At 57.1% G+C, this 24200-nt stretch overlaps 1 protein-coding gene and 1 non-coding gene across 5 annotated transcripts; both read left to right on the top strand.

The window, feature by feature from the left end:
* The first annotated feature begins 1409 nt into the window (after window positions 1-1409).
* On the top strand, window positions 1410-17262 carry PDLIM7 (PDZ and LIM domain 7). 4 transcript variants are annotated; one of them, XM_061189998.1, is made up of 13 exons: window positions 1410-1481; window positions 2435-2540; window positions 6291-6442; window positions 6523-6553; window positions 7540-7556; window positions 7819-7955; window positions 8117-8153; window positions 9172-9233; window positions 9380-9617; window positions 10612-10792; window positions 16430-16550; window positions 16648-16763; window positions 16919-17262. In XM_061189998.1, exons 2-13 carry the CDS (start codon window positions 2445-2447, stop codon window positions 17003-17005), a joined length of 1275 nt encoding a protein of 424 aa, XP_061045981.1. In that variant the 5' UTR covers window positions 1410-1481; window positions 2435-2444; the 3' UTR covers window positions 17006-17262. The 4 variants fall into 4 exon arrangements, with proteins under 4 accessions (XP_061045981.1, XP_061045980.1, XP_061045982.1 ...); XM_061189997.1 differs by lacking the exon at window positions 7540-7556 and adding an exon at window positions 7007-7125; XM_061189999.1 differs by lacking the exons at window positions 7540-7556; window positions 8117-8153.
* A 3866-nt stretch (window positions 17263-21128) lies between these two features.
* On the top strand, window positions 21129-21254 carry LOC133091634 (small nucleolar RNA SNORD97). The gene has a single exon (XR_009700965.1). It is a non-coding gene; the product is annotated as a small nucleolar RNA SNORD97 (small nucleolar RNA).
* The last annotated feature ends 2946 nt before the right edge of the window (window positions 21255-24200 follow it).

The following is a 24200-nucleotide window of genomic DNA, read 5'->3' as shown; positions in this document are numbered from 1 at the left end:
GGGTCCCAGAGAGTGAATGTAGAGAGGAAACATCTGATGGCCACTTTGGGAAGTAAATGAGAAGCTGCCAAAGGAGGTGGAGAAGGAGCAGTCAGTGGGGCAGGAGGAAGGCATGAAGCCATGGGGAAGAGGGAGTGCACCTGGACCAGAGCTGCTGCTAGACAGGGTAAGAGGAAAGCTGAGAAACCACCATTGATTTGATAACCTGGAAGTCATTAGAGACCTTTTGAAGAGGGAATTAATTCAGAGGACTGGTGGGGACAAGAGCCTGACTGGAGTGGGTTCAAGAGAGAACGGGAGGAAAGCAAGGGTGGCAGGGCGATAGACAACTCAGAGGAATTTTACTCTCAAGGGGAGTAGAATAAAAGAGAGATAGCTGGAGAGGGATGTGGGATCAAGAGAGAATTTCTTTAAAGATGAGAATGCTTACACCGATTTCTGGAGTGAGGGGGATGATGCAGAAGATGATGGTGGAGGGGGGAGAATAGCATGGGCCATGCCCTAGAAGGAGTTGAGGGGTGGACGCCTATTCGTCCACCCACACACTTTGGTCCCTGCTCAATTTCCCCCGCCGCCTGCGCTTAGCCGCCGGGGCTGAGCACTGGGGCAAAGTGGGGACGCTGACACCACCATTGGAGGCGCTGCCCGCTCTGGAGCGGGATACCAGGACACAGCCCATCGCGACAGTCAGCGCTGAGCCGTGGTTGCAGGGCCACAGGCTGCTGACTGCCGGGGGTCAGCGGGTAGGAGTAAGGGCAGGGCCCACAGGTCAGGATCGGGGCCGAGCCAAGGGCCCTTCCACCTCCGTCCGCTGCCATTATTTTCTGCCTTCGGTGGAGTGTTCTGCAAACTTAACTTCAAGCTCCCCTGTGTCCTGTCCTCCTCCACTAACCCCACCTCGAGGTACCCCCACCCCGCAACTCTCTACCAAATCCGTCCGATTTAGAAATTCTGGAACTGCCAATGGCTGTGCCTTACGCCAAACTGTGTCTATATACACGGCGGCCCTGAGAGGCGAGTATCATTGTCCCACTTTTCCGAGTTGGAAACTAAGGTTCAGAGATGACTGAGGTCCAGATCTGTCTGGTTTCTAAGGCGGCTTTCTTTTCATTCCTCCAACGGGAGGCGCAAGGGGCCAGGAGAGCGGCGGGTCGGGCTCCGGGGCAAGGAAGGTGTCCAGCAGCCCAGTCCCCGCCCAGGCCCCGTCCAGGCCCCGCCCCACCAAGGGGACCCAGGAGGGCCGTGTCTTACAGCTCAAAGTGAGATGGGACTTCGTGATTGGGCGGAGCGGAAGGATTGGGTGGGGCTTCCCACCGCCCGAGAGGCCGTGACGCTGACATGGGCGTGGTATCTGGCTCCGCCCCCTTTCGCGGGCTCAAAGCGGACGGCGGCCACGGGGGCGGGGTCAGAACTCGGGCGGCGGATCCCAACGCGGGTTTTTGGAGGCCGCTGCCGAGCAGCGCCCCGGCGGGGCCGAGCAGGTACATGCGACAGCGCGGGGCGTCTCGGGCAGGACCAGGCGGGGGGCAGAGGCCTACTGGGGACCACAGGGGGTACTGGGGGTCTTAGCCAGCTCTGCGCTTCCTCCGGTGGGCCGGAGCCCCTACCCCCGCCCCCGCCTTCCTGCGGCAAAGCCGGCTGCGGCGGGGCTGATTGGCGCCTGCGCCGCTCCCTACTCCCCGGATTCGGCCAGTGCATGGGGCCCGGGCGGGAGAAACTGAGTCACGTCGGGATGGTAGCAGGCCTGTGTGGGAGGCACCACCCCCACTGAGCTCCAGGATGAATCTCCTTCCTGGCCACGCTTTGGAGTCCCAGCCCCCACCAGCCTCCGCAGGGGCCGCGCCCCCGCGCAGTGCCCCCCAGCGCCCAGGGGTCCCGCCCTGGCTCCCAGCAGCTTCGACTGGTCCTGGAATGGCTAGGACCCGCTCCAGCCGCCTCCCTCCCCACCCCTCCCCCTCGCGTCCCGAGCCCCCGTGTGCTCCCTCCGCTGGCTCTCCGCATAGTGTCAGCTTACACGCCTTATATAGTCCGAGCAGGCTCCAGTCGAGGCCTGCCTGCCGGGACCTGGGGGCGGGGGAGAGGAGCGCCTGCCCCGGACTGGCCTTGCCGTCCAGTCCGAGGCTCAAGGTTGGCTTGGGAGGAGGCCGTGCCAAATTAGCCCTGCGGTCCACACCTGGATGAGAGGAACCTCAAGACTGGATGCGGGCTCCCCTCACCCTCCCAGTTCCTTAGGGAAGGGGGGTTGCCCCTGTCTTTCCAAAGTGAGGTCTGCCAGCTAGTAGCCCAGCCAAACCTAACAAGGTGCCCGCCTACCCTCCCCCTGGGTGTGCTCAGCGTCTGCCAGTGCCTGCCTGGCACTAGTCCGAGGCTGGTGTCCCGTGATGGGCCTGCCTGTGCACCCACTATGTATCACTCACCTTTTCTCTCCTCTCAGGAGCGGCACCATGGATTCCTTCAAGGTGGTACTAGAGGGGCCAGCACCTTGGGGCTTCCGGCTGCAGGGGGGCAAGGACTTCAATGTGCCCCTCTCCATCTCCCGGGTGAGCCTAGGTTGAGGCAGGGGCTCCCTCAGGAATCTTTGGGTGCTCAGATCTCCAGTGAGTGATGGGAGGAGTCTGAGCAGGAGTGAGCTGAGGCCAGTAGGCCAGGAGGTGTCCAGGTCCAGAGATGTGGGCACCTGCCACAAGGACTCCCAACTAGGCAGATACTAGGAAAGGAGCTCCCACACTTCCACAGCACTGCACTGTACCTGATGCCAGTCCACGAAGCTCCTGGGGCCACCTTCGAGGCTCAGGGAGATGCCATGTCTGGAGGAGGGGAGCCTGAGGTCTCCAGGAAGGGTCTAAGCTGCTTGAGGGAGCAATGCTTGGAGCTGGACCCCAGGCAGGGCACTCTGACTGCAGAATCTCACTTCATCCTCATTGCCACCCAAGGAATAGCAACTCTCATCCTGTTTATCCAGTTGAGATAACTTGGAGAGGTGAAGGGGCTCCTTCAGCGATTCCATGGCAAAGCAGGGATTGGAATTCAGGCACAGGGGTGGCCTGCAGTTTTCGTGGGTGGGTGGGGCGCCTCTCCCCAGGCCTGTGTGAGGACCTATATCCCAGCCACTGGTCCCATTCAGGATGCAGTGGCCTTTGACCCCAAGCAGGGGTTGGGACGGGGGCTCTAGGGCTGTGACTTCAGCTCCCAAGAGCCTGTTCTGGTGGGGGCGGAGCTGGGGGCTGGCTCCTCCCTATGGCAGGGGGATTGCCTTATAAGCCCAAGAATGCAGCCCCATGCTGGGATGGCCAACTGGTGGCTGGAGTCTGCAGAGCTGGAAAAAAGCTGGCCTAGGCCTGGACCCCTGAACCCCATGAGTGGGCCCCTCAGCTGATCACCACCAGGCTGTGGCTCCAGCTGTGGGGTCAGTTGTGGGACACAGAACAAACTGCCTGCCCTGAGAGCACGAGGCCAGCCCTTGGGTTGGTGTCTCTGACTGTGGCCTGGGGGTCAGGAGGGGGTGGGGACTTCCTGTCACCATATCCGCTTGTCCAGAGAGGCCCACCCAGGCTCCTGGTGGGCAGGCAGCTATTGGCGGGAAGCCCAGGGCAAGCACAGCCTGGAGGGGGCCAGAGGGCCCAGCTAGAGGGGGTCCCAAGGCAGAGTCTGTCAGAGTTGGGCTTGGTGGCCAGGGCAGGCAGGCAGTCACTGTTCCCAGGGACCCTTCCACAGGGTTCCCTGGAAGCTGCCCTACCAGCAAGGTAGCTAAGGGCAGTGGTGTCCCTACCACATACACCCACCCCATACACAATACTCAAGCCTTGCCAGCCCTGGAAACCTACCCTATACTCCCCTCCCTGGGAAAGTGCTGGCCAATGTGGCTGGGGCCTTGGCTGACCTCTGCGCCTCAGTTTCTTCATTGGTGGGGATGGGCAACACAGTAGCCTAAGGGATGGACTTTCAAATGTGGCCTGTTGGGGGCACTCTGAGCCCAGGCTCCCTTGTCAGCAGCCCTAGCATGTGGGTGGGGCCACTAGCTGAGCCCATCCCTGGAGTTGGACCTAGGCCCTGGTGGGTGGGTGTGTGAGGTGGTCTTTTCTGAGCTGGGCTGGCACCCTTTCTCTCCCCTGACCCCAGCATGGAGGGGGGCAGGGAGGGGCTAGGGCTGGCTGTAGGCCCGGGCCTGGGAGATGAGGTAATGTCTGGGACTTGGGGGTTGGGCTGCTCAGTGGAGCCCTCAGGCTGACTCACCCCCTACTCCATGCAGTGTCCAGCCCCCTGGCTTTTCCTTTCCTTGGTCCCTTGGGCCCTCTTGCTTCTCTCTCCAGACACACCCCGCCCCCCCTGCCCCCCCCCTTCTGCTTCTGTCTCCACCTCTCTGATCATTCCCCTATCCCTCCTGTGCTTCCTATCCTCCTCACTCCAGAGAAGGAAGTAGTCCCCAGCTCCCCATCCCCTCTCTGGGAGCCAACTGCTCCTGCTCAACCTGAGACCCCCACCTCAAGCTTAGCCCACACCTCCCAGGAGCCAGCCAGTGTGGGTAGGGAGTGGCCAGACCAGGTTTCCCGTCTACTGACTCACCACGACCTTGAGTAAGTCACTTCCTTGCAAGGGCGTCACTTCCCCATGCCCATTATAAGGGGTTGGATTGGACTAGAGGTAAGATAGGGGATCCAAGCCCTAAACCCAGCTAGGAGGTCAGGGGGTCTTTCCAGCCAGAGGGCTGACCTCTGAGTTGGGCCCCAGCTCTCAGCAGAGATGGCCTGGTAGGGTGGGGCCTTAGGGTCAGGGTCCTGGCCTTGCCTCTTGAGTTGCTAGCTGGGCGACTTGAAGCAAGTTACTTAACCTCTCTGTTTTTCCATGTGTAAAATAGGTATATTCCCAGACTCTACTCCACAGGGTTGTTGAAGGATTCAGTGTGTGGCAGTACTAGGTACTCAATAAATGTAAGCTGCTATTACCATTTAGCAGGTGAAGAAAGGGCCACCCAGCTGTCTTACCCTTCTAACTTCCCAAGCATGAAATAGAGCCATCAAACCCAGGTCTCCCTTCTTGCCCTAGTGCCATTAGTCTCTGCATATGGTCCCTCTGCCATCTCTCTGGAACCCCTTACCTCCTCTCTCCCTACCTCAACTGAGTCTGAGCATCAGCCTACCTGATGAGCCTCATGGGGCCACAGGCAGCCTGTACCCCTCAAATCTCACAATGTGAATCTGCCTCCCAGCACTTCCCCCCAAGCCTGCTCGATGCCAGGCCCCTTGCCAGATGGCCAGGCAGCCCTGTGGGCTTAGACTTATGAACAGCAGTGCTACTCCTGCCTGTGTTGCTGCCACTAGGCTAGAGGGCTGGGAGGGCCCGGTTGGGTTCTTCAGGGTCACTCTATCTGGACCCTGGCAAATACCCCACCCCGGGCCTTAAAACTGCTGTTGGTTCTTCCTAATCTCAAGGCCAAATCCTGGTTCCTTCCAGCATTTGAGGCCTTCATAAATAGCTGGACTCTCTCACACCAGAGGCAGCCCATCCCACTCTCCTTTCGCCAAAGCCCACCACTTCCCAGAAGTCATCCTGATAGTTTCAGCTCATACTGGTGGTGACCATTCCTTCCAGCCTGCTATTGCTCCTCATTTGCCATGGGAACCAGGGATTCACAACTCAGAACCTGAAGGATTGGTGGGAGAGGGTGATGTGGCAGTTGAGGGCTTGAGGGTGACATCCATATTTATTTACAACCTATGAAGCCCCAGCTGACATTTTGGACCCCATTCAGTCACACTGATCACTGGGAACCTAGAGGTGATGGGGCCTATTCCTGGCGCTCAAAGTGTTCCGGTAGATCCCTGCAGTTGGCCCCAGGACAGGGTGCTAGGAGTGTAAGAGGTCAGTGAGAGCACCCAACAGTGCTCAGGGAGGTACTTGCCACACGCACAAGCCAGAGGGCATGTCTGGTGGGTGGAATGGCCTGGGCGAGAGGCCAGCAGGGGCCTCAAAAGGCTGCGGCTGGAGCTGAGAAGCTTGGGTTTTAGCCTGAAGGTGGCTGCTTGTTGATGTCAGCAGTTTCTGGACTGTGGGGAGGGTCCCTGGAGGTGAACGAATAACTAAGCAGGGTGATTGGGGCGATGGTGAAGCTCAGGTGAGCCCCACCCCCTTCCAGATGGCTTTAGTATGCAGCAGCTGCCCAGAAATATGTTGAATGAAGAGGCTTCTGGGTTCTGCAAGTGGAGCAGCTAAGGAAAGGCAGGGTTGGCTGCTGTTGGCCTGAGTTTGGCCTGCAGAGCCTTGGGCCTCCATGATCCTCTGTCTCTCCATAGCTCACTCCTGGAGGTAAAGCTGCGCAGGCCGGTGTGGCCGTGGGCGACTGGGTGCTGAGTATCGATGGCGAGAATGCGGGGGGCCTCACACACATCGAAGCCCAGAACAAGATCCGTGCCTGCGGGGAACGCCTCAGCCTGGGTCTCAGCAGGTATGCGGGCGCTGAGCAAGCCTGGCAGGTGGGCACGCCATTGGGGCTGCCCATCAACACCCCTTTCCCTTCTCTTCTAGGGCCCAGCCGCCTCAGAGCAAACCGCAGAAGGTATGTGAGGGGCTTGGGACATCTGGGCGGCAGGCGGGGTGGGATTGGACGTACGGGCTGACCTGCCCTCCCTGGTGCAGCCTTGGTACCCCCATCCCTGGCCGCGTGTAGAGGGTGGAGGCCAGCTGGGGAGTCTGGGGACTGAGAGTTGGGCCGGGGGCTGCCGCACGGTCAGGGTACCACGCGTATCTGCCTGTCTGTCCGTCTGCCTGTCTGCCTCCCGCCGGCTTGTGCTGCAAGCTGCACTAGTCCGCCCTTGCCCTCGGGCCGCGTGGGCTGAGATCATCGCTCCCAAATGGGCCCCTTGAAACCCGAGTCGCCCCTTCCCCGTAGCCTCAGGCCAGATGTGTGGGGGTGGGGCTGGAGCGCCGCAGTCCTCTCCGCGCCAGGGGGGCACCCCACTCTAGCCAGGTCCCCGCCCCTGCCCTCCCTGCCCGCTCTGTCTCCGCCCAGGCCCTGGCCCCCGCCGCGGACCCCCCGCGGTACACCTTTGCACCCAGCGCCTCCCTCAACAAGACGGCCCGGCCCTTCGGGGCCCCCCAGCCCGCTGACAGCGCCCCGCAGCAGAATGGGTACGTCCACCCTGCCCGCCCACACCCCTCCTGCCCGCCCACCGCCCACACCATCTGTCCACAGCCCCACGCCCGCCCGCTGCCCGCTGCCCGCTGCCCGCTGCTGCTCAGTCTGCGCTGCGCCCCAGCCCGGGCCGGAACCGTGCGGCAGCGACCCCTGGCGGCCAGGGCGGGGACTGCAGGCACAGGGCCCCTCCGAGGGTGTGGCTCCTGCCTGGGCACTGTCCTCCTGGAGGCTCTGAACGAGGCAGCGCCCCCTCGCTGGTGGCCTGGGGTTGGGGTTTAGTGTCGGGTCGTCTGAGCCCTAGACAGTGCAGCCTTGCCTCGAGCTATTCTGATCCCTTGCCATCTTTTTTCCTCCCCTTGTCTACTTCTTTGTCCCTTTATCTGTCCATGTGTCTATTTCCTTCACAGGTGCAGACCCCTGACAAGTCAGTGAGCCCCCTCTGCCTGTCCTTCTCTTTCTTCCTTTTGGCACTCTGGGTGGTGGCCCCTCCCCACCCTGGCTGCCCTCCTCTCACCTTGATTGCCCTCCTCCCCTCTCACTTACCTATCCAACCTCCCACCCAGCAGGGCCCTGGCCTTGCCCTTCCCCACTCTGCCATCACCATAGCCCACATGTACCAAATCTGGGAAGGGGCTGCCCCCGCTGCCCACCCCAGCATGAGGTTCTGAGCCACACCCTCCCCACAGACAGCCGCTCCGACCGCTGGTCCCAGACGCCAGCAAGCAGCGGCTGATGGAGGACACGGAGGACTGGCGGCCGAGGCCTGGGACAGGCCAGTCCCGTTCCTTCCGCATTCTCGCCCACCTCACGGGCACCGAGTTCAGTAAGTGCCATCCCAGGGCAGGGCAGACTCTCTTCCTGGCCCCCAACCCGGGCCTGGGCTTAGCTGGAGCCTGCTCCGGCACCCCGTGACCCTCTGCCAGGGCTCAGGGCTGGGGTGGCCTTCTGTCTGCTCTTGGTCAATTCCTGCCTCTGCCCTCTCAGTGCAAGACCCGGATGAGGAGCATCTGAAGAAATCAAGGTAACAGGACAAGCTCCAGCCCCTCTTTCTCACTTCCTGCCTCTCCCATTCCACCCACCACCCTGTGTCTGCTCCTGGCCGTCCCTAGCCAGGCTTCTCCATTCTCCTTCCTTTCTTCAGTCCTCCCTCCCTTCCTCCCTTCCTCCCTTCCTCCCTTCCTCCCTTCCTCCCTTCCTCCCTTCCTCCCTTCCTCCTTTCCTCCCTTCCTCCCTTCCATCTCTCCTTCCTTCCACTTTCTCCTCCTTCTCTCTCTGCCCCTCAGGGAAAAGTATGTCCTGGAGCTGCAGAGCCCACGCTACACCCGCCTCCGGGACTGGCACCACCAGCGCTCTGCCCACGTGCTCAACGTGCAGTCGTAGCCTGGCCCTCGCCGGCCGGCTGCCCTGTCTGCCTCTCTCTTTCTGTTCCTCCTCCCAGGGCACCCCCTCTTGGTGCCTCCAGCTTCTGCCTACCTCACCCCTCCCTTTCCTGCCCCTGGACTGAGCCTCCTACTGGCCTGGCCTCGGCTGCCCTGCTGGCACAGGGCCTGGCTCCATCTGACACTGTCTTCACTCTTTGCCCTATGGTACTGCTGTCTGCCAGGTCTGTGCTGGCTTAGGCATGAAAATAAACATGCTCGGCCCTGCTTTTTCTGCCTCTGTCTTCTATCTTTGTGGGCTTGGTTTGCATTTGGGGTAAAGGGGTGTTAGATGGATAAGATCCAGTATGGGCCCTGCCAGTCTGGGTCTCAGTGGGTGGGGGTACCCAGCAAAGGGGGCCCTGCCATCAGAAGGAGACCCGAGTTGCCCCAGAAGTGAGAGCCCTGCTCCACCTCCCAGCCCTGTGCCACAGACCAGCCAGCTGGAACCTGGCTAGGAGAAGCTGCCCTACCCATCCCTACCCCAGTGGGACCTGGAGTCCAACCCAGCAGCTCTCATGCACCCATGCATCTCCCATGGGGCCAGCAGGACCAAGGTTGGGGGGTGGAGCCATGCCAGGAGCCTCAGCCGTGCAGGGCCTTGAATGGCAGATCTTACAGCCAGGTGCCCAGGACAGAAGCCCCAGCCCCAGCTTCAGCTACACCCCAGGAACCCTGGCCTGGTGAGAGAGAGTGGGCTCGGGCCTGGGGAAGGGTGGGTAGCCTCCAGAGGCATGGGGGTGGGCCCCTCCAAGCTGCCCCGGGGTCTCCCCACGGTCCTGTGGCATCCCTGGGCAGCCCCCTGGAGTCACTTTCCTGGCCTTGGCAGGCCCTACCACCCCCAGCCCCACCAGCCGCCCTCCCTGGGCTGTGGACCCTGCGTTCGCTGAGCGCTACGCCCCGGACAAGACCAGCACGGTGCTGACCCGGCACACGCAGCCAGCCACACCCACGCCCATGCAGAACCGCACCTCCATTGTGCAGGCTGCCGCTGGAGGGGGCGCTGGAGGCAGCGGTGGCAGCAATGGCAAGACTCCCATGTGCCACCAGTGCCACAAGGTCATCCGGTGGGTGGCCCTGTTCCTTTCCTACTGTGGTCTTTCCTGACCTCAAGTTCAGCCCTGGTGTCTTTCTGATCTCTGCTCCCCCATCTATCTCCCCACTCATCTCAACCGCGCCTGCGGGAGGATGAGGATTCGGTTCCCTATTGGAGTGAGGGTAGGGACCTGGGCTGGTTCCTCAGATTCTGAATCCCGCATTCCTTACCCGCAGCCCACCCGTCATTAGCCTCTGTTCAGCATTTGCCCTGGTGAAATGGAGGAAGTGCCAATGACACAGCCAAGCTGCAGCCCTAGACTCGCTGCTCTCTGGGCAAGGAAGGGCCTCCCCTTCCCAGCCCCTCTGCCTCTCTCCTTCCTGCTTGCTTGGTCTCTCTCTGCTAAGCCTCTGAAGTCCCTCCCTCTCTGCACTGCTCCCCGGGGCCTGGCAGAGTCACACAGCCCCCCAGAATCAGTGTGACAGTGTGCCTTCCTAGTTCTCATCCGAGGCCCTTCACTGCTCTAGATTCCTGTCAGCTCTTAGGCTCTGTGAAGCACCCCTTTCTTCAGACATCCCCATTTATCTGGGACCTGTAGGGCCCTCCCCAGGCCAGATGGAACAGGCAAGCAGGACAGGGTGGGCACCAGGCTCAGCTCAAGTGCCCACTGGTCTTCAGGGCTCACGGGCACTCCAGGCCTCCTGCCCACCCAGGGCACCAATTCCTTGGGTTCAACTTATTAGGCCTAAATCAGCAGGTCTCACCCAGTGTAACCTTCCTCCCTTTTCTAACACTGCCCCTCTCCCTCATCTCCTGTCATCAAAACAGTGCAGCTTTGTCTCTCTTGCTGTGTGACTTTGGTCACGTCACCTCCCAAGCCTGTTTCTGCCCTATTTGGAGATGTAGAGAATGAACTTTCCCTGCAAGGCTTCATAGTAGGTGTTGGGTAAACCCCGTGGGGTTCTGGCCAGGAGCCCCAACTTCGTTTGCATCCATTCCCGCTCACTGCCCTTGCCTCCCGCCAGGGGCCGCTACCTGGTGGCGCTGGGCCACGCGTACCACCCTGAGGAGTTTGTGTGCAGTCAGTGTGGGAAGGTCCTGGAAGAGGGTGGCTTCTTCGAGGAAAAGGGCGCCATCTTCTGCCCGCCCTGCTATGACGTGCGCTATGCACCCAGCTGTGCCAAATGCAAGAAGAAGATCACTGGCGTGAGTGGGGCTGGCGGGTGGCTGGGAAGGCAAGTCTGACCCTTGAGTGTTGAGGAGTGTTGTTGAGCAACTCCTGAGCCTGGGAGCTCTCCCTGCAGGAGCCTATTGGAACCTTACCAGCCTAACAGTCGGGCTGCTATATTGACCTTACTTTTCATTAATCAGGATCCTCTTAACAAATGACCTAAATCCTACTCAAAAGGGCTCAAGCAAGAGAGTGTTGGCGCAAATAATCAGAAAGGCTGAGGAGTGCTAACTTCAGGCCCAGCTGAATGTGTATCCCGAGGTCATCAGGAGTCTTTCTACTACTTGCCTCTGGTTTCATCTTTGTTGGCTTCGTTCCCAGCATGCTTTTCCCTAGAAAGCGGCAAAGATGGTGCCACAGTGGCTCCAGGGTTACATCTCCCCAGGTTAGCACCACAAAGTGAAAGAGAGCATCTCTGTGCCAGTTGATGTATCAAGAGTCCCAGTGCTGATGCCCATCGGCCTGGCTTGCTTCACATGCCCATCTCTGAACCAAGCCCCATGACTCTAATTGGCCAGGCCTGGGTGACACCCCCTCCTGGAGTGGGGTCTGGTGGCTTTGCCTGAACCACAGGACTGGTTCCTTGAAAATAAAACCAGGATGACATTACCCAAAGAAGGGAGGTAAGTGCTAGTCAGGCCAAAACAAGAGATGGCTGCTGTGTGGGGACTGCATTCAGCTTCGGTAATAGAAAACCCCACTACAGAGGCTGAAACAGAAGGAGTAATATTTACTTCAATCACAAGGATTCCAGGGGTGGAATAGCAGCTCAAGGATGCCTTCAGGCTTTTCCTCTTTTTAAGGTCTGAAATCCTTAGCATGTAGATCTTTGTCCTCAAGTGTATTGTATCATGGTTGCCAGATAAATGGTTGGGGCAGATGCTTTCTTTTAATGAGGTTTTGCCTTTTGACTCTGGAAGAAAAACCAGGAACTTGCATCTTTATCTCAGTTGTTGGAATTGTTATCCTGTGAGCACCTGGGCCATGGGGGAAGCTGGCAAATCCAGTATTTTAGCTTCTGTCCTCTGTAAGAGAGAAAGGCAAAAGAGAAGGGGGTTGTGACAGGCTTTTGGGAGGCTAATGCACAGTGTCTGCCGCCCCTAGTACATAGGAAAACGGAAACTGTGAAAGATGACTTGATGGGCTTGAAGGACACAGGACTATTGATTTGCAAAGCCAGAAATTTAGGCTCAAAAACTTGTGATTCAAAATCCTATTCTTCCCGCTGAGGCTAAATATGCAGCATAGCCTGGCCTGGTCTCCTGCAGGGCAACCTAGCTGCCACCCAGAGCTGGGCTTGGGACTTGGGTCAGCACATGTCATGGGTTAAGAGTGATGCACTATCTACCTTCTCCCATTCGTTCTCTTTACTGAGTGTGGGCAGTATGCCCCACGCTAGGGGCACCTCGTGAAGAGACAGGTGTGGCCCTGCCCCCAGGAGCTCACACAGAGGAAGGGGACTCTGAGGGTGTCAGGGGCTGAGCAGCCTGAGGAAAGGGGAGCATAACAGGCAGGGTGACAAGTTGAGGGGGTTTCAGTTGTACCTGTATGGAAACTGAAGTCCAGAGAGAGGCAGAAATTGCCCAAGGCTGCAGAGCATGAGGGCCGAGCCAGAGCAGCCCCAGGCACTGCTGACTTTCCGCTTGGGCTCTTCTTGCCACTCATGCTTCTCCCCATTTCTGGATTCATAGGCAGAGCTTCCAGATATGGCTAGAGAGCTCTGTAGTGATGGTCATGTTAGTGACGATTACCTTGACCGCAAGTGATAGAAAAAATAATGGCGGCTATTACTCACCTAAGAAAGTCCAGAGGTGGGCAATCTGGGACTTGTAGGCAGATCCAGGCTCCTGTATCTTGTTTCTCGGACATTCTCAACATTGGCTTACTTACCACTCATAGTCCAAGATGCCGCTTGAGCTTCAGGCAAAATTTCCACGTTCCAACCAGCAGGATATTGGAATGAGAAGAAGGGGTGGAAGGCTCTTGGGAGCCATCTTTAGAAGATGCTGCCACCCAACCCTTCCGCTTCCATCCCATTGCCCAGAACTCAATCACATGACCACACTGAGCTGCAAGGGAGGCTGGGAAATATAGTCTGGTATAGCTATGTGCCCAGCAAAAAATGGGGGTTCCATCAGTAGACTGGAAGGGAAGAAAGGATATTATCACAGTCTTGTGTTGTGGGTCATTTACTATGTGTAGGCATCCAGCTAATCATACTACGAAGTCAGTTTGATTATTCTCATCTTACAGATGAGGAAATTTTGCCCAAGATCACAGTAATTTCTCCACCAGCCTAGGCCATACCCTGTTGGACTGTTCTAGCAGAACGGGCTGGATCCCAGGACCTTTCCTAAGCTGGCATCTGGGTTTGTTTCCCACAGATCAAGGCCCTTCTGTTCGCTGATGGCCCTGCCTGTGTTGCACGGCACTCTTGTCCCTCCCTGCCCCAGTTTTGGGTGGGCAGGGTTATCACCCAGGCCGCAGATGAGGGGGCAAGGCTCACAGAGCCTGACTGGCTCCTGGGTCCTAGATTAAGCCCAGAGTAAGGTGGCAAGCCCTGCTCCTGCCCCAGCCTAGGCCAGTGGTTCCACAGTGTGGCCCAGGGGCCCTCAGCTTCCCCTCTTGCAGGGACTCCAGGGCCTGACAGACCCCAGGAAGCTCCTACCTCACCCTCCCATGGGGCAGGAAGCTAACCTTCCCAATTTACCACGCGCTTTGGGCTCTGCCTGTGCCTGGTGTTTGGGACTATGCCTGCTCTCGGAGCTCAGAGTGGAGCATGGGGAGAGAAACACAGGACAGTCAGGTTGTTTCAGCAGTGTTGGAGGGGACACATTAGAGGGGACCTGTCCCCTGGTCTGGGGACCCTCTGGAACACTATGCTCTCAAGGCTCACCACTCACCACCAGCCCCCCTCACTCTGTGCTCCAGCCACATGGGCTTCTCCATTTTGCCAGTGTGCTGTTCCCTTCACCACAGGGCCTTTGCACAGGCTGTCCTCTGCTAGGAATACTCTTTAGCACTCTCTTTACCTCATTTCTTCTCATCCGGGACTCAAATAGCACTTCCTCAGGGGCACTTTCCCTCATACCCACCCTCCCCACCAGCCCAGGCTCCCCACTGTTTGCTCACTACCTTCCAGTCCTGTTGTCCCATCTCTTCCCCAGGGTGAATTTCATGGGTTGGGGCCAGGGCTGTTTTGCTCACGCATTATGCTGTGCCCCATATATAGGAAGTGGTCAATTAAGACTTGAAGGAGTGGATGGAAGTGGCCTCTAAGCTGAACTTAAAACATGAGTAGGAATTAGCATGGAGAAGGATCAGGGGAAAGTGCTCCAAGAGGAGGGAAGAGCTGTGTCACAAGGCAACACCCAGGGAGGGTGTGAGATGAGGCAGAAGAGGGGGGCAGGGGCCGTGTTAGAAGTTCAGAGCTGGGGACTGCTGAGGTCAGGTGTGCCTGGCAAGCTTCCCCGGGGCAGGGGGAGACAGCTAGAGGAGGAGAACTGAGCTGCTGGCCCTGGGTCAGCATGGTGGGATGGGAGAGGCAGATAGATTTAGGAAGCTTTGGGCATAAGATAGGGAAAACTGGCTCATGGGTTCTTCTGGATACTGGCAGAGACCTGCCTCCCTGCCCATGCTCCCACTGGGCCCAGCTCTGGGCTCCCCATGCTCCTGCCAAGGCCCTGTTCTGTGGGCTCCAGCCAAGTTCCTTCCCCCAACCCTTTGTCTTATCCTTGCAAAGAGGCAACACCAGGCAGTGGGAAGAGCCAGCTTTGTAGCGAGCCAGACTTGGGCTCAAAACACATTTCCACCATCTATTGGCTGTATGACCTGGGGCAAGTCACTTTCTCTGGGCCTCACTAAAATGGGGGTGGCAGTAACTTCCTGGCCAGGGTGGTTGAGAGGTATATGTGAGATGTGACAAATTTTTTTTTTTTTTGGCCACTCCACACGGCTTGTGGGATTTTAGTTCCCTGACCAGGGATCGAACCTGGGCCCTCAGCAGTGAGAGCATGGAGTCCTAACCACTGGACTGCCAGGGAATTCCCATGACAGATTTTATAGAGGTCACACGGGCCAGCTGAGAGCTAGGTGCTTCCCACATTTATGTCTTACTTGGTCCACACTGTTTCATTTTTAAATTAGTGGCCAACATTGAAAAACTGGATTTGACTTTAACACCTAGATTTCCACCTGAGCCTTCCAGGCATTCCTAAATGAAGTGGTCAGCACCACCCCTGCAGGGAGAACAGGTGCTCTCCCACAGCACAGTCCCCACCTGGCCCTGGCAGGCACTGGGTCTGGGACCCCTGGCTTCAGATTTGGGACCATCTTTATAACACCCCTGCAAAGCTGGGATTAGGCTCTTAGTTCAAAAGGGAAGGAGCCAAATGTCAAGAGAAGGTAAAGCTGTTGGGCAAGCCATGCAGCTAAGGTCTGGCTGAACCCAAAGATCTGATCCCCCCTCCGAGCTCCACACTGCCTTCTGCCTGCTCCGGATAGGAATGCTGCTGCCCTGGTTGGCCCGAGGGTCCCAGCCCCAGGGAGAGCTCAGCCCACCAGCAGCCTCTGCTTTGGCAGGCCTCCAGTGGAGCAGGTTAACTCAACTCACGAGCACTTGTGATGCATACCCATGGACCAGGCACTGTTGGGATATACCTGCTAACAGAACAGTTGGTATTTCATGCCCTCCTGGACCTTACACTGGATCAGGAAGAAGGGGGTGGGGAGCAGACAATAAGCGTTAGACAAAATAGGTAAATTACCTGGTAGTATGTTAGTATGGAAAAAAGGAAAGCGCTATTGGGAGTGTGGCTTTGGGAAGGCGGGTTGGCCTATGAACTGGTGGTGTCAGAGTGGGCCTCATGGAGAAGGTGACCTTTGAGCAGAAACTTGAAGGAGGTGAGGGGTAAGCCTTGCAGGTATCTGGTGCAGAGCAGTCCAGGTAGAGGGGGCAGCTGGTGTGAAGCCCCAAGACGGTGTGTCTGGTGTGTCAGCCATGGATGAGAGGCCGTGTGGGGAGAGCAGAGGGACAGAGGCCAGACTTGCTGGCCTCTGGGCCCTTCCTAGGGCTTTGACTTTTGCTCAGAGAAATGTGGACTAGGCAGGAATTGGAGCAGAGAAGGATGTGGCCTGGCCCAGGTTGATATCAGTCTGTAGGGGCAGAGGAAGGAGCACAGAAGCCAGTTTCATGCAGTCATCCAGGTCAGAGGTGCCCAAGGCTCACATCTCACATCACGGAGGCTGTGAGAAGTGGTTAGAATCTGGACGCATCTTGAAGGTGGACCCAGCAGGATTTCCTGGTGGACCTGAAGTGAGGTGTGGGAGAAAGCAGGGAATTTGGCCCATGCGGATGGAGTTGCCATCAACTGACATGGAGACAGCTGTGGGAATGCGAGAGGTTTGGGGTACAGAGATAGGGAGCTGAGCTTTAGACATGGCGTGGTGGACAGCCACGGGGAGACCTCAGGGTTGGAGAGAGAAAGTAGCAGCAATGCGTGTGCAGACGTAACATTTACCCTGAAAGAAAGAGGACCCAAGCCTGCTTTCCTGTGTCCCCGGCTCTGGAGAGGCGGGTGCTGAGCTGCCAAGTGACTGTCGCTTCCTCCCAGGAGATCATGCATGCCCTGAAGATGACCTGGCACGTGCATTGCTTCACCTGTGCGGCCTGCAAGACACCCATTCGGAACAGGGCCTTCTATATGGAGGAAGGGGCCCCCTACTGCGAGCGAGGTATGGGGTGGAACAGGCAAAGAGGCGGGGCTGGGTGAGGGGGCGGGGCGCGGGCAGGGGAGAACCCAGGGTCCCCTTCCTCTCTGTGTGTCTCCAGACTATGAGAAGATGTTTGGCACAAAATGCCGAGGCTGTGACTTCAAGATCGATGCCGGGGACCGCTTCCTGGAGGCGCTGGGCTTCAGCTGGCACGATACGTGCTTCGTGTGCGCGGTGAGTGCCCCTCCTCCGACTCAGGCCCCGCCCCCAGAGCCCTGTGTTCTTCACCACCCTCCCTCCCACCCCTGCCTCTGGGATTCCTAAGTGGTTGGGAAGGGGCCTCTCTTGCCACCTCCAACCCCATGTAACTGGACCTTGGCTATTCCCAGATATGTCAGATCAACCTGGAAGGAAAGACTTTCTATTCCAAGAAGGACAAGCCCCTTTGCAAGAGCCACGCCTTCTCCCACGTGTGAGCCCCTCCCACCCACTGCTGCCCACCCCGCCCTGTCCAGCTGGAGGGGTTGCTGGTTCTGGAGTCATCGCCCCAGATTTCTGGGTAGGGGCAGCAAAAGTTGCCCAACCCCGACTCTTGGCCTGAGCCTGCGGTTCCCTGAGCCCCTGCCCACCCGCTTCACCTCCCCCCACTCCCTCCACCACCTCTGCACACTGGTGCTGGCCACACCGGCCCCTCTTCACGTACAGTGCCACAATAAACCTGTATCCAGCTGTGTCCGGTGTGCACTTCCCCCTACGCATCAAGAAAGGTGGGATCTGAGGCACGTAGCAGGGTGGAGATTAAGTTTTCCAGGGCTTACCATCCTGGTGGTCCTGTGATGGGGACATGGAGGACTCTCAGTCAGCAGGAGGAGGCAAAGGGGAATCGCATGTGCTGGGCCCAGGACCCGCAGAAGTGGGGGGCGCCTGGGCTGGCCTGGCATGGAGGTCAGAGAAGAGGAGTTGAGGGGCATCCTCAGGGATGGGACATGGAAAACAGTACGCCAGAGTGAGGGCCTAGAGGGACCGCTGCCATCTGTATGCTGCAGGCAAAGAAGGTGGGGCTGGAGAGGGCAGCCCTCCGGTCCTGGGAAGCCACAAGTGCCAGGACAAGGAGCCAGGACTGCTTCCTGAGGACAAGGTGGCGGTGGGGAGGTCAGGGCACAGAAGTGTTCAGATCTGTGTTGTAGAAAAAACCCCGAGAGCCGTGAGTGGGGTGAACAGAAGGAGAGAGACTGGGAGGAGGGGCAGGACTCAGGGGAAGAGAAGAGCAACACGCCAAAAGGCAGAGATGGGATCCAGTGACAGGTCCCAGGGAGCCCAGAGTGGAGACCTGGGATGAGAGGTGAGGAGAGGAAGGAAGGCAGGTTTGCTAGACATCTGGAGTATACCAGTCATTCCTCACATCGTCTTACATGATCCTCCCAGCAACACTGTGAGGTGCCTGCAGTTATTCTCATTTTATGGATGAAAGCTTAGGAGACCTGACCAAAGTCGCACAGCTGCTGAGCCATGAGCCAGACTAGAAGGCAGGCACAAAGCTGGCTGCACTGTCCTGGGACTGGCCGGCACTGAGTGCCATGCTCCAGGGATGCTCCTTCGGAAGCTTACTTCTGCCTGCTACCTCAAAACCTGGAGGCTATGGTGGTGGCCCCATCTTTCCCTGGGGTCTCTTGCTTCCCACTGGTGCCCTCCACTACCCCAGGGGGACTGTCATTTCTCCTGTTCCAAGTTTGGACTGGAGAGGGACTGAGGAAAGGCCCCAAACTAGGCCAAGACAATTCAGTGCGCCCATGGCCACCTGTCCTCCAGGGCTCCCTTGGCATGAGGAACCTCAGCACATCTAAAGTTGTTGGCATTCTCAACAGGTGCTTGGGCCTGTCCTCTTTAAGAGAAGAGACGGGCCTCTCTGTTGTGTTCTCTCGAGGACCCCTGGAGCATGAGTGCAGGGCTTCCTGTGTTATTGGGTTGGCCAAAAAGTTCATTCGGGTTTTTCCAATTTCATGTCGTCTTTCCAGAGCCTAGAACAGTACCTAGCACATGGTGGATGCCCAATGAATGTTTGTTGAATGACTGAATGAGGTGCCTATGGGACATTTAGGAGACCAATTCAGGGAGCAGCAGAAGATTCAAGTCTAGATTCACCTTGGATTCAATTTGGGAGTGAGTTTGGGGCAGTTATCATAGATACTTGTCTTTGATGCCCGGAGAGGGGCCCAGGCAGGTCACATCAGGAGTAAGGCAGGTAGGATGTGGTTTTCTTTCAACATAGTTATCCCTGGCTTATTTTTTTTAAAGAATTTCTTGTTGCCTTTTTAAAAATATTTATTTTATTTATTTATTTTATTTATTTTTTTGGCTGTGTCGGGTCTTTAGTTGAGGCATGCAGGGTCTTCATTGAGGCGTGCGGGATCTTTCATTGCGGCGTGGGCTCTTCATTGTGGCACGTGGGCTTCTCTCTAGTTGTGGCGTGCGGGTTTTCTCTCTCTAGTTGTGGCACGCAGGCTCCAGGGCGCGTGGGCGGCACATGGGCTCTCTCGTTGAGGCACGTGAGCTCAGTAGTTGTGGCACTCAGGCTTAGTTGCCCCGTGGCATGTGGGATTTTAGTTCCCTGACCAGGGATCGAACCCACGTCCCCTGCATTGGAAGGCGGATTCTTTACCACTGGACCACCAGGGAAGTCCCTAGACATCCTTGGCATATTAAATGCAGAGTATCTTTCATTTCCACAAAGAAATATACTCTCTCCCACTTCTCTTGAACCATGAAGCTCTCTCAGTCCATCCTTGGTTTCCATGGAGAGGGGTGGATGGTGAGTGCTGCTGGAAGCCGTCTGTGGGGGGCCTTCTGGGGGCAGCCGTGTGGGAATGCTGAGCTGTAGCCAGATCTGCCAGTTTACCAACAGCGTCCAGAGATTCAGACTTCTATGTGAAATTTGGTTTTTCAATGTTGGCAACTAAGTTAGATTTTTTAAATCCTATTAAAAAAAAATAAACGTGGACCAAATCCAATGTGAGGATGGCCAGGGCCGCAGCATAGAGAAGACATGAGAGATGGGGGAGTAGCGACATCACAGCACAGGGCAGAGAAAGCAGAAGGAGCCGCCAGAAGTGGAGGATCACAGCCTGCGGGTGGGGCAGGAGTGTTTCCAGAAGTCGCCAAGAGTGTCAACCAGGCAGGTAAGGCCGAGGAGTCCCCATGGCCTTTTGCAACTGGGTGACTTCCGATGCCAGGGTTGGAAGATCAAGGGGGAGGGTGTAGAGACTGTGTAGATGAGAGTGTAGACGGCTGTCTTAAGAGGCTTGGCTGTGGTGGGCCCAGAGGACCACTAGCCGTCGTGGTCAGCTGAGTAGCCAAGACGGGTGGAGGAGGCAGCTTGGAGGCTCCTGCCAAGGGAAGGTGGTTGAAGAAATTGGAGGGCTGATGTAAAGGGAGAGTAGAGCAAAGAGCAGAGAGCTGGGGACTGAATCTCAGGAAAGCAGAGCTGGTCTGAATGGAAGTATAAACAAGCATGGGCACCTGCTCTGAACAGCCACCTCTCTCTCTGCCGGAACCACAGAGCAATCTCTTAGATGTCATTTAATCATCAAAACATGCTTAAGAGAGATGTCATGAAAGGCATGTTTCAGATGAGGGACCTGAGGCTCAGAGAGGGAAAGTGACCTGTCCAGAGCCACCCAGCCTGAATGGCCCGGGTCTGCTGCTCCATGGATCAAAGGCCAAGGTGCTCCCCACCGCACCTCCAAGCACCCGCCCTCCCCAACACAGAACTGCAGGGATCACGGTGTTCTCAAGCTTGGGTGTGAGGCTATGCAGGTGGAGGCCAAGGGTACTGGGAAATGTCTTTGTACCGGGCATGGGAGGCCATTAGCTCCCTTGGAGAGTGCAGTCCCCCCAGCCGAGGGGGCAGAGCCCTTGGAGGGGGGCTGAGTGGGCAACTGGAGAGACAGCAGGCCAGGGAGGGGCATTTTCCAGCTCTGAGCAGCTTGAGCTCGTTTGAAGTCAGCAGGGAGACAGGCGGTGGAGTACAGGGTACACAGGCAGGAACTGATGATTCTGGTGCTGCCTTCTTGGTGCTGGGCCCCACCTGGGCCTTGGAACACTCACAGGGTACACAGGGTCCTGCTATAGGAAGGGAGCTGAGGCTAGGGGCTAAAGGGCCCTGCCCCATGGCACACAGGGGGCAGCAGCCAGGGCTGGGATTCGAACCTGAGTTGGCCTGAGTCCAAAGCCAAACCTGAGAGTGGAGGAAGGGCTCCTCCCCATCTGGGACCTAAAGTGGGGAAGGGTAGGGCGTGCGGGGGCGACCCTAGGGTTCCAGGAGCTATGGTGCGGCAAGAAGAAGCTTGCTGGGAGCCTGCGGTGAACTCAGGAGGCTGGGGTCAGCCCTGGGAGATTGTGCAGTGGGGTCACTACAGAGTGGCCAGGGAGAGTCCCAAGACCAGCCTAGGTTCTCCCACTCAGGGCCCGGGGGCAGTAGAAGGTTAACTCAGCTTTCACCCATGTCCCTTGCCACTGACAAAAATGACTACTACTTGGAGACTAGGTCAACTAGGAAGGACTCTCAGCCGCATTTCAAACTAGTTTAAGCAAAAACAGGGATAGCCCAATGATTATAAAGAGACACGTTATTAAGAGGACTTAATGCTGGAATTATTTACCTTCTTTCTCTCTTTTCTGTACTTCTATGTTTGCCTGTCAAAGAAAAAAAAAAAAAAAACAGGGATAATTTGTCTCGTTTAACTTAAAAGCTTAATGGCTTCAGACATGGCAGGATCCAGTACCCATGGATGTATATCAGGAGTCTCTGAGCCCCCGGGTGCGCTCTCCGCAACCCCCACCCCCAGATCTCCCCCTACCTCCATTTCTCAGTTCTGCTTTTCTCAGTGCTGGCTTTATTCTCAGGCAACTCTCCCCATTATCAGCAAAGACACCCCTCAGCCAGCTCCAGGCCCACATCCAGTGGGGCCAGCTCATGGCTGGCTCCCATTGGACTGACTTGGGTCATGTGTCCATTCCTGAAGCAGTCACTGGTTCTGACCCACTGGCCTGAATCACATGCTCCCCTCTGGAGCCTGCAGTGGAAAATCAACTGGAAGACAGGCAGGGATGCCTGACCATGGACGTCCACTGCACTGGGCAGACATCCTGCTCTCCACGCCTAGGATCCCTGCCCCCTGACTCCTTCCCTAGACCCCACAGCTGTAGCCTCAGGAGCTACTACCAAATTCCAGGCCAGCCCCTGGATGCAAAAATGGGGGTGCTAGAAGGGGAAGCAGGGAGGGTGTGTGCTATGCTGATGTGATACAGGACAGACTGGGGTTCCCATACAGATTTTGCCACTCACCAGCTGTGTGTTACAGGGCTAGTAACTGCCCCTCTCTGAACCTCGGTTTTCCCAGCTGTGAAATAGTAATAATGGCCAACGCGTCAATAGCACCTACTATGTGCAGTTACCATTTTAAACATTTTCTAGATACTTTAAAAAAATCCTCAAACAGGGTCTTCCCTGGTGGTGCAGTGGTTGAGAATCCGCCTGCCAATGCAGGGGACATGGGTTCGAGCCCTGGTCTGGGACGATCCCACATGCCACGGAGCAAGTAAGCCCATGCACTACAACTACTGAGCCTGCACTCTGGAGCCCGCGAGCCACAGCTACTGAGCCTGTGTGCCACAACTACTGAAGCTCGCACGCCTAGAGCCCGCGCTCCACAAGGAGAGACACCACCGCAATGAGAAGCCCGTGCACTGCAACGAAGAGTAGCCCCCCCGCCGCCCCCCCCCCCCCCCCCCCCCCCGCTCACCGCAACTAGGGAAAGCCCACGCGCAGCAACAAAGACCCAGCGCAGCCAAAAATAAATAAATAAAATAAACAAATTTATTTAAAAAAAAAACTCCTCAAATAGACCCTATGAGGTGGGTACCATCATTATCATCCCCATTTTATAGTGAGACAAGAAAGGCCAAGCAGAGTCTAAAGTCACAGGGTAGTCTGTGCAGCTCAGGAGCAGAGCTAAGTGATGAAAGTGGCTGGCCCCATGCCAGGGGCAAGACCTGGAAAGTGCTGGGAGCATTGTAATGATGAGGGGGCAAATTTTGAAGGTGTGCTTGGTAGGAACTTGCAGAGGGAGGGTGAGGGCAGAGAAGGCTCCACCAGCTGGTGCTGAAAAAGTCCTGAAACCTACATGTCAGCCTTGAAGCCTTCTCTGAGAGGTGTGGGGGAGCACAGAGCAGGAAGGTGGGCGTGGAAGGGCGGGGCTGCAAGGAGGAAGGGGGAGGGGTTCTCGCTTCCTAAGCCTTCATCCAGTCACATCTTATCCTCACAACATGTTATCAAAGAGGAAACTCAGAGAGGGAAAGCATTTTACTCAAGGTCACACAGCAAGTGACCAACTTCTGGATCTGAATCCTCCCTCTTTCTTGGCTTTTCCACTCTGGGGACCCAGAAGCCATTGGACTAGGCTCCCAGTGCTGAGGGGGGGAGGGGCAGAGAGGAGCTCGAGATCTAGGAGTGGGAGAGACTTGAAGGGTGATCAGTGCTGGGAGTGGTAGACATGAAAGTCTGGTGGGAGGGCCTCCAAGGAGGCACCCAGCACCCACCCACCAAGGCTGAGCGTGTGGGTTTCAGGGGCAGCAGGTAGCTGATGGGAGGCAGATTTGCAGAAGAGGTAGTGATCATTGGTCACCCTGCTCCCACCGGTTGAGGAAACTGAGGACTACAACAGGGCCACTGAATTTGGCAATTTAGTGGTCTCTGGTGACCTTGGCCAGAGCAGTGCCAGGGAAATGCGGGAAGGAGACAGACTACCGATGTACAAATTATAGGATGATAATGATGTGGAGGGGTGAAGGGTAGGCTCCAGGGTGTGTGAGCAGGGAAACTTCTTGCTCCCCTGAAAACAGAGAAAACTGGGCATGGGGCATATGGGGACTCTCTGTACTATCTTTGTAATTTTTCTGTGAATTTCAAACTGTTCTAAAATTAAGTTTGTTTAAAAATATAGATGGCAAAGAGGTAAGAGTGGGTGTGGCTGGAGTTTGTAGGTGTCTGGGGGGAAGCAGGAATTTGAGGAAGGGAGAGCATGCAGGTAGGGCTTCTGTTTTTTGGATGTGAAATTGAGTGAGCAGGAGGCTGGGGAGGGGGCTTCGGGATGGGGAGATGAAGGCGTTCTGGGCTGGGAAAAGTCGAAGCAGGAAGGGACTGAGGCCGGAGATCCCCCTACCTACCGCTTCCAGGCACCCCTCAGCCCTGCTGTGGGGTCTTCCTCCCTCCCCAGAATCCTACTGACTCTGCCTGGGACTTGCTCCAAGTGGGGGCCGTGGAGAAACTGCCAGGGCCAGGGGTCCATGGGCATAGTGGACGCAGAGAGTTCCCCAGGGGGGGACCCATGAAATGTATTGAGTTTTAAGAGGTTCTTCCTACCCCAAAGCGCTGGGACCCACTGCTGGAGATCAGTGCACATACTGCTCTCCTCTTCTTGGCCCAGCTGGTTACCCAACTCAGAACTCAGAGGCCCAGCCCCACCACCTCCCAGATTGGACCAGGTAAAGTTTGCTCAGGTTCTGTCACCTCCTCTGGGAAGACAGGGGTGGGAGGCTTTGTAGGTGGTGGTAAAGGCTTCTGAGAGCTGCAGAGGGTTTCAGGATTCCAGCTCAGACAGGAGCAGGGATGCT

The sequence above is a fragment of the Eubalaena glacialis genome, chromosome 4 (genome assembly GCF_028564815.1).
Source record: "Eubalaena glacialis isolate mEubGla1 chromosome 4, mEubGla1.1.hap2.+ XY, whole genome shotgun sequence".
NCBI classification, from domain to species: domain Eukaryota; kingdom Metazoa; phylum Chordata; class Mammalia; order Artiodactyla; family Balaenidae; genus Eubalaena; species Eubalaena glacialis.
This window is presented reverse-complemented; position numbering and strand designations above follow the sequence as displayed.

What these genes read in the sequence shown, in the direction of transcription:
- PDLIM7 (XM_061189997.1), top strand. Translation starts at nt 2,445, where the DNA reads ATGGATTCCTTCAAGGTGGTACTAGAGGGGCCAGCACCTTGGGGCTTC. An exon ending in GAGCATCTGAAGAAATCAAG is followed by an intron (nt 8,154 to 9,171) that starts GTAACAGGACAA and finishes CAGATCTTACAG; the next exon opens with CCAGGTGCCCAGGACAGAAG. An exon ending in GGCCCCCTACTGCGAGCGAG is followed by an intron (nt 16,551 to 16,647) that starts GTATGGGGTGGA and finishes GTGTGTCTCCAG; the next exon opens with ACTATGAGAAGATGTTTGGC.